The 14,425-nt window shown below is 42.5% G+C and overlaps 1 protein-coding gene across 2 annotated transcripts in view; it reads left to right on the forward strand.

The window, feature by feature from the left end:
* The first annotated feature begins 9,526 nt into the window (after window positions 1-9,526).
* BVES (blood vessel epicardial substance) overlaps window positions 9,527-14,425 on the forward strand; it is a 34,836-nt gene continuing 29,937 nt past the window's right edge. The window contains exon 1 of one of the 2 annotated variants that reach the window (XM_059835647.1): window positions 9,527-9,614. Coding sequence is in view for 1 of the 2 variants with exons in the window: in XM_059835646.1 (XP_059691629.1) it covers window positions 12,892-12,907 (16 nt within the window). In the remaining variant the exon portion in view is untranslated. Of the gene's footprint in view, window positions 9,615-12,803; window positions 12,908-14,425 lie in introns of those variants that run through there. The other variant, XM_059835646.1, reaches the window with a different exon arrangement.

Raw genomic sequence — 14,425 nt, forward strand, 5'->3', positions numbered from 1 at the left:
GGTGGTGAAACACTAGAAGAAGTTGCCCAGAGAGGCGGTAGATGCCCCATCCCTGGAAACATTCAGGGTCAGGTTGGACAGGGCTCTGAGCAACCTGATCGAGTTGAAGATGTCCCTGCTCATTGCAGGGGCGTTGGGCTAGATGGCCTTTAAAGGTCCCTTCCAACCCAAACCATTCTATGATTCTATGATTATTTATAGGTTAGTAAACATTTGGCGCTAGATGAAGCTCTGACTTAAGCATCATCCAATTTATGTCTATGTTACTACTCGGGAATAACTACCGGTGAGGTGGTCAGGCTCCTTAATAATTGGTTTAAGTGAATGGATACTTGAGTCTGTGCTGCTTTGTGAATTGAGGGCACTATCAGTGAATCCTTTTCTTGATCTGCAGTGATTCCTCTTTACTCAGCATTTTACATTTTCAACAGTTCCATAATCTTCTAGGGGGCTATGTCTACGTTTGTATACTGTTATAGGTAAGAGTGGCAGAATCTGGTGTATGTGATGATTTGCTCATTCATCAACATCAGTTGATCTTCTGGAGTTTTTATAATTGTGAACATCATGCTGAAATCGCTCTTACAGCCTGCAGAAGGCTTCAGATGTACTGCACAAGCTAAAAAAATACATGGCCTAGGACAGTCCAAAGAGGGGGGGGGAAAAAAAAAAAGAAAAAAAACCCCAACAAACAAGCACCACTCAACTTCTTACAGGCTTTATCCAGGAGAGGTTTATTTTAATTTGGGCTTGTGGCAAATTAATTTATTGGATGCAGCAATATATTGTGAGAGCTTCAAATGAGTCTTGCTTATTTAGGAGCCCCAGTGGCAGGCTGACTGCAGTCCTTTGGCAGAGCAATGCCTGTCTGATAAATGCCTTAAATAAGCATGGGACTGAACCTGCAATTCTTTCATTAGGTGGTAACTGATTAACTAGTGGTAGTATAAGTACAGGTAACAGATTCTAAGCAATGTTTTAACTCCATCATGCAACTCTACTCAAAGCTGCAGAATAACCAGAGAGAATGTATCCCAATATACTATTATAACTAATAATGCTATGCAAGGCAAACTGTAAGTACTTAATGAAAAAGATTATTTTATGTGGTTGCGTATGATAATAGAGGCTGGACTTGGTGAATTGAGGAGGACCATCCTGGTCCTAAGTTTTCAAGAATTAATTGCCCTGCAACAAACCAGCAAACGTGATAGTGATCAAAGTAAACTCAGTGATGGGAAGAATGATGGCAAACCATATACATAGACATATAAGACCTCCGCTAGGATAAAGCTGGGAAAACTGAATACATGCTTAGATGAAATTGTATAGTTTTGCCACACCACAAAAAAGGCATATGGTTGCAGTAATTAAATAATATGTTGATGCTACATTTCCAGAAAAAAGTGCTCTACAGTTTTTGGTTATTGTAAATCATAAATACAAGACATATTTGGGCTCAATATACATGAAAAATTAAAATACAATTTTGTACTGCTCATATAAACAGGTCTTGCAAACTATGTGTTAAAAATGAAACAAAACCATAGCTATTTTGATAGAAGAAAACTATTTAAATAGGAAAGGAAAAAATCAGTATCTCTTTGCTGAATTCAGACATTAACAGATTAAATATTTTTCTTTCTATTCCTGTAATAATTGAATGTATATTATTCTGCTCCAAAGTGTTACTGCATAACAGATATTTTTTACAGTACAAAATAAATACCTTATTAAGCTGATTTGTTAATACCTCCTGAAAATACTTACTTTGATTACATTAATATGCGTAAGAATATAACAGCTTCAGGGCTCCCAAGGGAAAGCACCCATTTTTTTTCTGTTTGTCTAATTCACATTAACTTCCCTTTCTTGTAGATTTTTGTGCATCTGCAGTGTCTGCTTACTCTAATTCTACTTCTGTGTGAATCAAAAGAACTTAGCGTGTAAATCAAGCCACCTCATCCCGATGAATCAAACCGTGTAGGTGGAGTTTCATCAGTAGGAGTGTGTAGGAGAAAGCCAGTGCAAGCACATCATGTGCGAGCCCCAGAATTCAGGGTCACGTCCCAAACCATGGCTGGCAAAGCCCTTCTAGAAGGTAGCTTTGCAGGTGGTTCTGCCAGCAGAGGGTTTGGACCCAAATCATCATTCTACAAGCCACAAATTTTGTTAAACCTTGACCGGGAAGAAGATGGGATGTTCCCAAAAGCTTGTGGGAGCAGAAGGATTTTGTAGCAGTTATTCTTCTGCTGTGGATTCCCAGGCAATTTTATTCAGCTGTCAGTTCTACCACAGCTCCTAATTTAAGGGATCTGTGGTGTATTGTGGGGACAGGACTATTGCCCTGCCTCGGTGGGGTTTTGAAGACAAATGATGATAAAAAATAGATTATTAATAACTCGGAAACTAAAGTCATATAAAGAAACAACTGCAATAAAATAGTGGTAAATAACTATTTTAGCAGTGAATCTCATAGTTTTCATTGTATCCACTAGTAACTCTCCACCCAAACTTGTCTGAAGTGTGGGAGATACAATAATTTTCTGGGAGTAAGGTGCCTTAGGCTGAGAAAGACACTGAAGCCGCAAGTCCCATTTCATGGATAAATGCTCTAACTATGTCATTGTATAGAAGTGGGCAGCACCATCACCTTCTGTAGAAACCATACGTCATGGGTGAGCGTCAAAGCATCTCAGATCCGTGAAAGGAGGTGGGTGGGTCCCTGTGCCCAGGCAGGGATTCTGGCTGGATGACCCCAAGTAGCTGGTGGCCTGCGGGAGCCAGGGCTCGGTGGGTGAGGCACACATCTCTGTTTAGCGTTTCCCATGTGTAGGTTTTAGTGACTCCTAAGAAGCGTACAGGACAATATAGATACCCAGCACTGGGTTTGGACTTCCAGGGGCCAAATGTAGGGCATGGCTCCAAGGGTGGGATACCGGCAGGTAAGCTACGGGATGGGTTTAAAACACATTGGATAGGACCCTGTATCTTCCCATATGCCTTCTCTTACACTGAGGTAAACACAAAATAACTCATCCCATAACAAAAGTGAGGCAAGCAAGTTCACATCTGCTAGGATGCATGAGGATGAGTATCAGCAGTTATCATAAAGTAGCTGGAAATCTTTACTGCGCTTTGTTCATTTAACTCATCCATGTTAAAATCCTTAAAATCTTTAGTGAATCCAGTTGTAGCAGATGTTCTATTTTACTAAGAGATTTAGCTTAGATAAAATATTTTTTGTATGAAGGAAAACTGTCCTGTTTTCATTTACAGAAAGGTCAGGTCCTCTCAGACAACCTTTTGAAGCAGATCACCCTAGTGAGGTGAATGGATTTACTTCTTAAAAACCAGTCACACAGCACCGCGCTCTGGTTTTTACTGGCTCTCCATTTTCTTGTTGGGTTATGGCTTTTCAAAAACATAGTGTCCTTTCAGTATATATGTTCATATTTTAAAGAACTAAGGAGTAATTATTAGTAGGAAAAAATACAATAAATACTGATATTCTGAAATCAGGTATGGAACATAAAACATTTTTATACTGGTTTTGGTTTTACAAATTATTAGTACTTTTCTCTTTACCATAGTCATTGCCGTTTTAGTTCTGAAACTGTTTATACAGTGGTATGTGTACTTATGCTAATACTACATGCAAAAGCAATAATCATATATATATATATTATCTGTATGCCTATTGTGGTCTGTATCCCTGTTTTTAACCCTATATAGTAGGGTTTTGTTTGTTGCTTTTTTCTTTACTGAACAAAGAAGTGTAATAAACATTCTTCAGAAGGCTGGTCTTATTTATTCATTGAAATTAGAGGATTTTTTTTTTTTAATTCTGTGTTTGTCTTTACTCTCACAGATCACTCAAACAGTAGCAAGAAGCAGTTGAGGTATAATATAACGCTGCATACATTTTGATAGTCATTTACAATACGCACAGCTGATGTCCAGCATCTGGACGTACAAAGCAGCATAGTTGAGGTGGACAGTAAATGTGGACCAGACGTTCCTTAGCGATTGTTTGATGCTGACTCTTTGAAATGGTAGAGGAAGCAGCTAATCCAGAAATTAGGTGCTTATTATCTCCTTAAGGGTTGTGCTCAAAACAAGGAGTATTTCAAAGACTCTTATTTAGGACTGCTAATTTGATCAAGTGCATGAAATGCTCCTGCTTGATACTTGGGCTACATCAACCCATTTCTGTGCATTTGGACCAGACTTCTGCATTCCTGGTTTGCTTTTTGCTCTTGAACTTTTGTTCCTAACATTTATTTTGGCTTACTTTCTTCCCCAGTATGTTCCTTCATGGAATGATCCATTTTCTCCCCACTCTTGCTCTCTTCTCTCTGTGTCTTTTTGCAAAGAAAAAATTAACTTTAAAAAAGCTACCTCATGCCTCTATTTACCTTTTCTTCCCCCTCAGAGTGTGGAGTATTTTCACTCTCAAATCCTACATGCGTTCTCTGCTGTTTGTTTAAATAGTTGCGTAGACTCATCTTCTGCCTCCCTCCACTTCCTCTTTGTCCTCATTCCTCAAGTTTTTAAGTTAGATTTTTTGATTTTTTTTTTTTTTTTTTTAGTTCTGTCTGCCCTTCTGGGTATGTTAAACACTTGTTATTTAGTTCCTATTTTATCTTGAAATAAAATTCTAAATCCTTATCAATAATTTTAAAAATTCCTAGAAGATAGTAGTTTTCAATGATGCTAATGTGCAAAGTGCTGGAGATCCAGGCCTAGCCTTCGCTTCTCAAAAACAGCCACTGGTGAATATTAAAATGCACAGCTAAACAGGACTAATATTGCAACAAATCATTAATCGCTATTCTACCAACACCAAAAAGCACGCGTACATTTATACCCTGACAATATTTGCAATTCCTTTCGCTCATACAGACAGTCACATAGGCTCTCACAAATTGACAAAGATCTCTGCAGAGAAAACATCATGAGCTGCGGTTGAGATGGATTTACTTCAGGATTAGCACAGACATCTTTGCGTGATCATTTTGAACTTTCTTTGTGCATGGAAGTTGTCCAAAAAGGGAACAGAGAAATCACAGCCAGTTCAACCAGCGCTGCCAAATCCGCTGTCGCGGGGACCCCTAAGAAATGGGCTGTCGCCCAGCGAGGGGACAGATGCAATGCAAAAGCACTGCTTTATTTCTTGTCTTCCAATTATGCATGAAGTAAGAGCTGCCTCACATTAACCGAGAGCAACATGTTGATAGCAAATTGAGTCCTGGACAAGCGATGCAGTCAAAACCCATCTTCGGTACTCCTCTTACTCCTCTATTTCCAGAAACAAGCAGACCCGTTGGGGACAGGCTCTTCGTTATTCCCTGCCACCGTTAGCAAGCTGCCCCGGCGGGGCCGTGACAGGTGCACCGTGACCCTGGCCTTAGGAAATCCAATCGGTTTTATAGCAGCTCTCCTTTTTTTTTTTTGGGAGCCATGTGATTTCGGTAGAGCAAGAGCAAGCAGAGCAGACCCTTCCAGCAGCAGTCTCAGGAAACGCGCTTGCGAGCAGCTCGTAGGCTTGCTTTTATATTCATAAAATCGTTCACGGAGCAATTTCAAATAATGAACATACAAATTAAACTGTCAGCAGGAGACGGCTCACGCATAATTCAGGAACAGGGATAATTGCTAAGTGTAATTGAATAAATTGTTTACTGTGCACAGTTTAGATAACTTCAATAGCAAACAATTTTACTCTGCCCTTACACCTCAGGATTGCGTACCCTTTGCATAAACATCTACGACAATCTGTTAAAACTTGGATACTTCGACAGATCATTTCAGAAGAAAGTTGGCTCCTGGCTCTAAGTTTGCAACAACCAATTTTGCAACAAACAAACCAATTACAACCAATATCAGTCAGACACTTGAAAGCCCCAGGATACGATGTTTTATATCTTCCATTCAAAGGAGGTTCACAAATAGATAGCCCTTCTTGTATAAGCAGGAGACACCCTCCCTGCAGAAGCGGCATGGAAAAAATTGCCAGACTATATTGCGATACATCAGAAAGTGCCCGTCAGAAGGTCTGAGGTAAAAATGCACCAGAATGCACACTCCTCTTAAATAAGCCTCCAGAATATTACAGAGCGGAGAGAGTATTTGTCATTCACAACCTCTTCCATACAAACTTCCTTCTAATAAAATGTAATTCTTGAGGATGCTTTCAGGTAAACCCCAAACAGATATTTTTTTCTGTGGAAAATATGTGTAATTTTTCAGTTATATGGCACATAATTTCAGCATCTGGGATGGGATTTGTCTCAGTGAAATGTGGCACTTCTGAACTATGCCAGCATATTTCATCCCACTCCAGACAGTTGTCAAACACACAGAGGATTAATTACTTTCTAAAAGAGCCCCCTTGCATTGTCTATAGAGAGAGTTTAAAAGATTAGTTTAGAGTAGACATCTTTTAGCCTGTAGATGCTGAGTACGCTTCCTGAAACTGTAAATGGAAACATTTCATAGATCTCACCATTGTCTGAAAATAGCCCTGTCAGCCTGGCACATCTGGGATCCCGACTGCAAAGCATTTGTTCTCTTTAGTGAAAACTTTGCCTAAAAAAGGCTGCGAAATCGGGCTCTCGTTTGGAAGACACAGAGCGCTTGCAATTTTACAAAAAGTTATTTTATCATCTGCTTAATAAAGTCTTTCAATGCCTGGCTAGGCTGAACTGAGAAGCAGGAGAGGGAGGCTCTGGTCTCAGCTGTGCTTCTGAACTCCTGCCTGACGTCCGCTGAGCAGCATCTCCCCGCATCGTCAGCGGGCCTTAACTTCCCCTCTAGTACAGAAGAACAGCCAGGCACCAACATGTTGGGGTATACTATCGAAGATGACAAAGCCGGTCGATGGAGATAAGGAACAAGACTGAGCAATTTACAACATCCATGTGACGTTTTCTACTGTGGACCATTACTGTGGAAAATAACTAAATAACTGGAGAAAGTACTTAAGCTATCAAGACTTTAATAGCAAGAGAGAGAAACACGACAGAGGGAAAGCCTGCATCAATGCACAGCTGTAACACCGTTAGACCTGTTTCTGCTAACAAAATGCATCAAGCCAAAACAAATCTCTAAAAATGGAGCTGGCTATTTGAAGCCAAATCCTCATCAATGTAGATGCAAACAGTTTTTATTTCTTGCCTTTGTCAGATTAATTTACATTAGCAGATTTCAGTGAACTTGTGCTTGGTTAACCCAAGTCTTTACGGTGGTTTAACAGTAGGACATTAAACTGATTTAATTAAACCAGCCCATTCTTCTACAGTACACGAGACCGTGGTTTAAGAGAATAAACTGTACTTAATACATTCTACTTAGAGAACGTTTATGTTAGCTATATAACTATAGATAACGTTATCTATGTTATCTAATATTGTATATGTAACTAAAAGTTATGTAAAATTATGGCCATTAATATCTGCCTAGGGCTATGTGCTATTATTTATATAAAATTGATGCTAGTCATTCTATTAGAGAAAGGAAGATTTTTCTTCTACATGCGAGTACACCCCACAGCACAAGACTAGAGCCCATCAGAGCCATGTCTATACTCTTCATCTGCTTATGGTCCTCCTGAAAGGACCAGGAGATAGGGGCAGCTCTCAGATCCTCCCTTACTTCCCTCTTTCTGCTGACAGCTGTACTAGATACCACCATCTATGACAGCCATGTAGCCTTGGTTCTTACCCCTCTGCTGCGCAGGGGAAATCACATTAAATCACCAATATACTGAAATACAAAGATTCCAAGGGACTAGCTGCAATCAGGACAAAGTTCTACACCTTCACATGGCTGCAAATATTATTAGTTCATTGCCACGCTTTCCTAACGAGGATTTTCGACATTGGGCCAAGCAGATACTGTTTATCACCAAGGCTCCCCATAAAAACTGAGAAGACCTGGAGGGTAATGAGAGAAGTACAAAGACTCTATATAAAGACACAACTAGTACAACAAACTGTGCTTCTCCAATGCATAACATTCAGTAACGTGCTAGAAAATGCTTACATGCCAGTCTAGATTTGGATAGGAACTCTCTGACAGGCTGCTTTGTGCTGCTTTTGGAAGCTACTTGGCTTTGCTCCAGCAAGCATAGCTGAATATTATCAATCTCAAACACGTGCTAGATGCTATCTCTCATGACCGCTCCTGTGGCCGTGCTATCCTGACTTGCTCTTCCTACCCATTTTCCAGCTCACTTACTCTGCGTATCTCAGGAAACAGCGAATACATCCACAAGAATGACTGGCCGATCAGAGGAAACGCGGTACCAAATCACGTCCCTCATAATAAATTCATAATATATTTTGGAAAATCAGGTCTTATACCAGGCAGCAGGATTCATAAAAACCCTATTCACATGGCACACGTTACTGGAAAGGTCCAGATCTCTTGCCCAAGATGTAAAGCTAAGAACAACCGTAACAAAGATGGACCCTCCTGGGACACATGTTGATGTGTACGTGTATAAGCAGTTACTTCAAAAATGATTCCGGATTCTGTATTGTTCTTTCCAAAAATATTTAAGTATAATCCTGACCATATGCTCTCGGCTGCTGAAAAAAAACCCAACCCACTTTGTAGCTAGCTCATCAGAATGTATTGAAAGAGATTTTCTGCCTTTGCAGTCCCCATTTATCGCTGACAGTCAGGTTTCGGGATGGGCTGGGATGCCCGTAGGCTGTATCTGCGATGCCTTTCATCGCTGGATGATGCACATCGGCATCCCGCAGATAAAGGCAGGCTTGGTGGCTACTTTGCCCATCCTGCAAGACTGGCGGTGCAGGAGAGGGCTAGACAGGACATCGGCAGAGCAATCTGCTGACACACAGGGACGCAAGCGGTGCTTTGGAAGCACGTCATTTCTGGGAGCCGTCAAACTGCCACACGAGCAAACTCGGTGACATTTCTTAAACATTATGCTTGTGACAAAGCAACCACAGCAGGTGCCAAGTTGAGGAGAGCAGTTTCATAAAGGCTATTGTGGCTCCTTGACTCACCATATAGGGGAAATACTGCTTGCCGCTCGTTTAGAAGAATTCAGCTCCTCTAATTTTAACCAGCAAGAAGCGAGGCGTGTTGCCTAAGCGCTGGGTTCACTCTACAGTGAATGGAGGCATCTCTGGGGGGTGATTCACCCCACGTGCTTTAGATGCCTCAGCTGGGTGCTGCTCAGCACTCACAGGCTTCAAATTGAGAGGGAATATTCGGAGGTGATGCTTATAGTCAAAGGGGGGCACGGAGAACAGGGCCGCCTCCCAAACCGCTGGCCCCTCATACCCCCGCCCCGCCCCGCGCACCGCACCGCCCCCTGGCGGCCGGGCCTCGCCCGGCGGCCTCGCCGCCCGCAGCCCCCCGGGGCCGGCCGGAGGCGCCTGCGCGCTGCGGCCGCCCGGTGCCGGCCCCGGAGCTGGCGCCGCCCGCAGCCTCCCGCCGGCTGCTGCCTATTTTAGTCACAGCGGCGGCTCGGTGCCCGCGGTGCCGGGAGCGGCAGCCTGTCCTCGTCCTGCCCGGGCGCGGAGTCCTCCGGCCGGCTGGGAAACTTTTGCCAGGGCGCGGGCAGGGGCACGGGGCAGGTAAGGGGCGCTCCTGCCGCCGTCTGTCGGCAGCACCGAGGTGGGGGACGGCCCTGCGGCGGGGAGGCCGGCGGGCAGCGAGCGAGCGAGCGGCCGGAGGGGCGGTTTACCTGGGCGGCGGCGGCGGCGGCGGGTGCCTCCGACTGGCTGCGGGCAGCAGGCGCCAGCGTCGTCGGGTCCCTCTGCCTCCGGGGCCGGGGGTCCCGCCGGCGGCGGCGGCAGGAGAGGTGGGCGCCGGGCTCCGTGCTGGACCTGCCCTGCCGCCGGCGACCGGGGGGCCGCGCCCCCTGCCCTGGCCCCTGCCTTCCCCTGTCGGGGGCTCGCAGGGTTTCGCTGCGGGCGCAGCTGCCGGGCGCGGTCCTGCCCGCCCCGGTCACAGCCCCGACGCGCGCCCGGGGAGCGGGGGCTCCGCTGTTGTCCTTCCCGCGGGCAGGCGCTGCCTTGGAAATGGCCCCTTGTGGGGCAAAGGGGCGGGTTGCTTGGGTTGCTTGTTTTTATTTTTTTTTTTAATGTTTCGATGGGTTCGGTGTTTGCACGTTGTGGGCTAAAATGAAGCTTCGGAGGCACGGCTGGAAAGCGGGGCTGCAGGGTGGCACTGTGCTTGCGTCCCTCACCTCGGGCTTTCTGCGCATCTCTGTGCAATGTAATCAAAACGGAGAGCGAGCTGAAACACGCTTAACAAACTTCCAGTGCCATAGTACAGCTATGCTGCTGTTATGTTGAGCGTGTGTAAGAGTATTTCTCATGGTATGGATGTTTTTGTTAACTATGCAGAATGGAAATGTTGTTAAATTTTCTCTAGAATGAAGCGTAGAGTGAGACTAACAAATTTCTGTGGTTAATGACACGTTTAATGGAAATGAACTTGCCCCAAAGAGCATATTGAAATACATCTTTTCTTATGCCACTTTCCCATTCACTCCTACTTCATTATAAAAAGGAAATTGGTAACTTAAACTGTAATTAACTTAATTATGCTAGCACTAATAGTTTGTCTTCAGCTCACAAAAGCAAAGAAACTGACTGTCTAGATTCTCTATGAAGCTTTTGTGCTACAAGGCCATAGAAAAGTAGTTGAAGTTCTGCAGATATGATTTGAAAAAAGTAATCAAGCTTTTGTCAGTTTTTTTTCTTTAGAGTCACAAAATCCATCTACATAAATGATGGACTATAAAGTTGCAATGACTGTAAAGTTGTACAAACATATTCAAACAAAGCTTTTAGAAGCTCGCTTGAATAATGTTGAACCGTAAAGCTGTGAGATATGACTAATCTCAGTAAAGTGGATGACAAGGTGAGTGGGACACTGCATTGTCCCGTATCAGTTTGGCTCACCTGTTCTCCCACTAGAACCAACTGCTTTGAAATTTTCTTCTACGTCTATCTTCTGTGAGTGTTGTGTAGGTATACATAAAACCCCCATTTTTTTTAAAGAAATCTTTGTGTCTGAAGATTTAGGGACTAAATACTTCTGGGAATGGCTTTCAGAAGTTTGGCCTCTTGTGTAAAGATGTCCTGAGCTTAGAAAAATCCTAGAGTAAGCTGACCTCATTTATGTTCTGAGGATTTGTATTTTCAGACCTAAAAACATGATCTATTACCTTAACTGTCTATCAAATTCATGCACAAAAAAAAAATTTTAGGCTTTGTTGTTAACTATGCTAATTTATGATAGATTTAAAGTGTCACCGACTGGAGTTTTTTTGATACTTGTTCTCTTTTTTTTCTTGTTTGGACAACAAATTGGCTTGAGTTTCCAATCAGCTGAGTTTTCAAACTCTTAGTTTGGTAAATCTGAATCCATATGAAGGAAAAATTACTTTACTGGATATAAAAAATATTTTTAAAATTATTTGTCTTATGCTCTGTAAAGCATACATTTCAGTTGACACTATTTCCCCAGTTTTTCCAAAATTATTTGACCATGTTGGTTGCGTTTTTAACTTCTGATATTAATACATGTCTTTGTGTATTGAAGACTTAAGCATAAGACTTCAAAGTCTTATGCTGTATTAATCCTTAGCACACATAACCCTAAACTAAAGTTTTAACGGCCTGATTCTGTATTTCCAAAATTAATTTTTGGCTCTTTGAGGTAGCAGAGGGTAGGAAATGATAATTGCTTGTTCATCTGTTGAACAGCAGACTTTTTGCTAATTCTTCAATGTTATTTGACAACAGTAGACGTTAGGAATAAAGAGTTGGATCTAAAAATTACAGAGTTATTATTTTGAATATTTGTCTTTCTGGTGTTACCTGTGGACAAACATTTTAGGTTAGAGCTTGTAACTCTGCCTGCCTTTTTTGTTGGTTCTTGAACAGGCTCCCTAGTTGAAATTCATGGGCAGCTCTCCTTCAGAGCCCATGTCACAATCTGTCCTTGTGTCATTTTGCAGATAGCATCAATCTGTTTCTGCCAGCTTTAAAATACCATCTTGACAGAGAGGTTCTGCAGCTTTTTACTGTTTTCCAGTACGTCAGCAGTGCTGCAATGTTTGTTTGTGAGTAGTAAGTTAAGTTCAAATGTATTCATATAAGGACGTCAAGGTATTAAAGAAAAAGCTTATAAAAAATGGACGCGGCTAGATTTAGGTTCCTAGGTTCTAATTTAGGCAGCTGAGTAGGTGGCCCAGACTTTCAAAAGCACTAAACATCCTGTTGTTACAACTGTGGACACTTTATTGTCAAAGGCTTTCAATGACTTGGTCAACGCTTGTTGGAGAAACATCTTCCCGTTGTGACAGTTTATGGCTGGTGGGTTGTGGCATCAATATCTGTGGCTAATGAGGGGAGCGGTGTTTTGGCTGGGTTGTGAAGAGCATGAGATCGTCGCGTGCCATGTAGTTGACCGGGTTTCCAGTCTTCAAACGTGTGATCCTTTGCGGCCAAGCCTTAAAGAGTAAGGTAGCCTCTATTCTCCCAAAGATACGGTACACAATTTTGCTGTTCAAAAAATCAAGCATCTGGAAAGCTTTGTGGCTTTGCAATCAGATGCAGCTGAAGTTACTTCTTGCAGCCCATTTTGGTCTTGAAATGAGTTGATGGACTTATGGCCAGTGCTGCATAGGTATGTGAGTTTGGTTGTCTTGCTCTCTTACCACGTGATGGCACATTAAGTGGTGCTTTTATTAGCAGATGACTAGGCAGTGAAAGACTGAATGTAGAGAGAAACTCAGCTGATAACTTTTTGCAAGAGATCTAGAGATCCTGCTGTTTCAGTGTAGGGCGTTTATATTGTTCGGAAACAACGGGAGCACGATCATGAGATGCGTGTAAGATGAGCACAAACACAGGTACCTAGAGTAAGCAATTATCTTCGGTTTATAAGCATGCTAAAATGCCGGTTCTGAAGCCTCATGCGGGCTCATGCTTTGGCTCCGTGTGTGAGTGGCTTTGTCAGGACAGTGAGGCTGCTTTCATGGCTCTCGTCACTAAATTCATGCGAAAGAGCTGAAGGAAAATAGGAGTGTGTTTGGATGGTACATGTATGATACCTGGACCATGAATTTGTTTGGGAACCATGGTTGTTGGTAACAATTTAGTGTAGAATTTGTTTATAGCAAAAGCCCACATCTTAATTAACCTTTGCAAATAACTAATGTAGGAATGAAAAGAGGAAAGTGTGCTCTTAATAAATAAGTGAATTATGTATTCTGCTAAGAATTAGATACATATAATTTTTCTTTTAAAATTATTTCTATCCAGAGACTGTGTACGCTATGTTCATGCTGGTGTTTGATCCTGCAAGATGCCTCTGCATGTTCTGTCATGCCTTAGCTGTGACAGGCTCTGGGCATCGGAGAGGAACTACTATCAGAGGGTTGAGGTTTTCTTTCAGATTTCTTTCCTCCCACTGCTTTCAAAAGGGGTTTAAAAGACTGATTAATTTCAGAAATTGTCCAGCTTGCTTAGGCCTTGTACACAAGCTGATTGGGGGGAAGACAGTAAAAAGAATGGATAAAACTGAAGCAACTCAAAATTTCTTCACAGCCCAAGAAGCACTTTCAAGTAACAGAGGAATGCTGAGCATACTCCAGTCTGCAGGAAATACTGAGTGTATTAACCGTGACTCGAAAGTCTGCTGAGCAGATGAATTACATGACAGTAAGCACACACGGCAGGGACATGTGCACTGTTTCTACAGAATATATTTGAAGGCAAATCCCACCGTGTTGTGTGTTATGGAGCCTGTTTGCTTTGTGATATGTGCATATATTTCATTAACAAGACACAAGCAGAACTCCATATAATCTGTAGTGCTGCGGCAGCGGGGGACCATACCTGCCTCTCTGGAAGTGGGGTTCTCCTGTGTTTCTGACAGCCCATCTAGGAACAGTTGTGTTCCTTCAGCTGGGAACTGCTCTGGGTTGGGAAGACCTTCTGGAGTCCTTATAACACTGACTGCAGTTCCCCAGAGAGACCAGCTTTTAAGATTTTAAAGGCAATGTCTTGAAATCTTCCAGTTTCTCTCTGTAGTTTGTTTTTAATAGGAATTTTTTACTTTGTATTGGGAAGATATTTGCCCGCATTTTTTTTCTCCTAATTGGTGTGAAAGGAAAATATGATAGATTTATTATTACAACAAAACCCTATGTATTTTTTAGATTAGAAATCAGCTTTTTTAACTGTCTTGTTTTCTCCGAGAGTTCCACATACAACCAAAGGTCTTGCAAGCATGCTCATACTAGGTAGACCAAGTGATTTCCCTGAAAGACTGGCAACCTTGTCATTAACTTAGCAGCCTGGGCATCTCCCTTTCTGATTTGGTAGCATCTGATCAACTAGAGGAGAAACAGCAGTTTTTATTTACT

This window comes from Gavia stellata, chromosome 2 (assembly GCF_030936135.1).
Source record: "Gavia stellata isolate bGavSte3 chromosome 2, bGavSte3.hap2, whole genome shotgun sequence".
Lineage (NCBI taxonomy): Eukaryota > Metazoa > Chordata > Aves > Gaviiformes > Gaviidae > Gavia > Gavia stellata.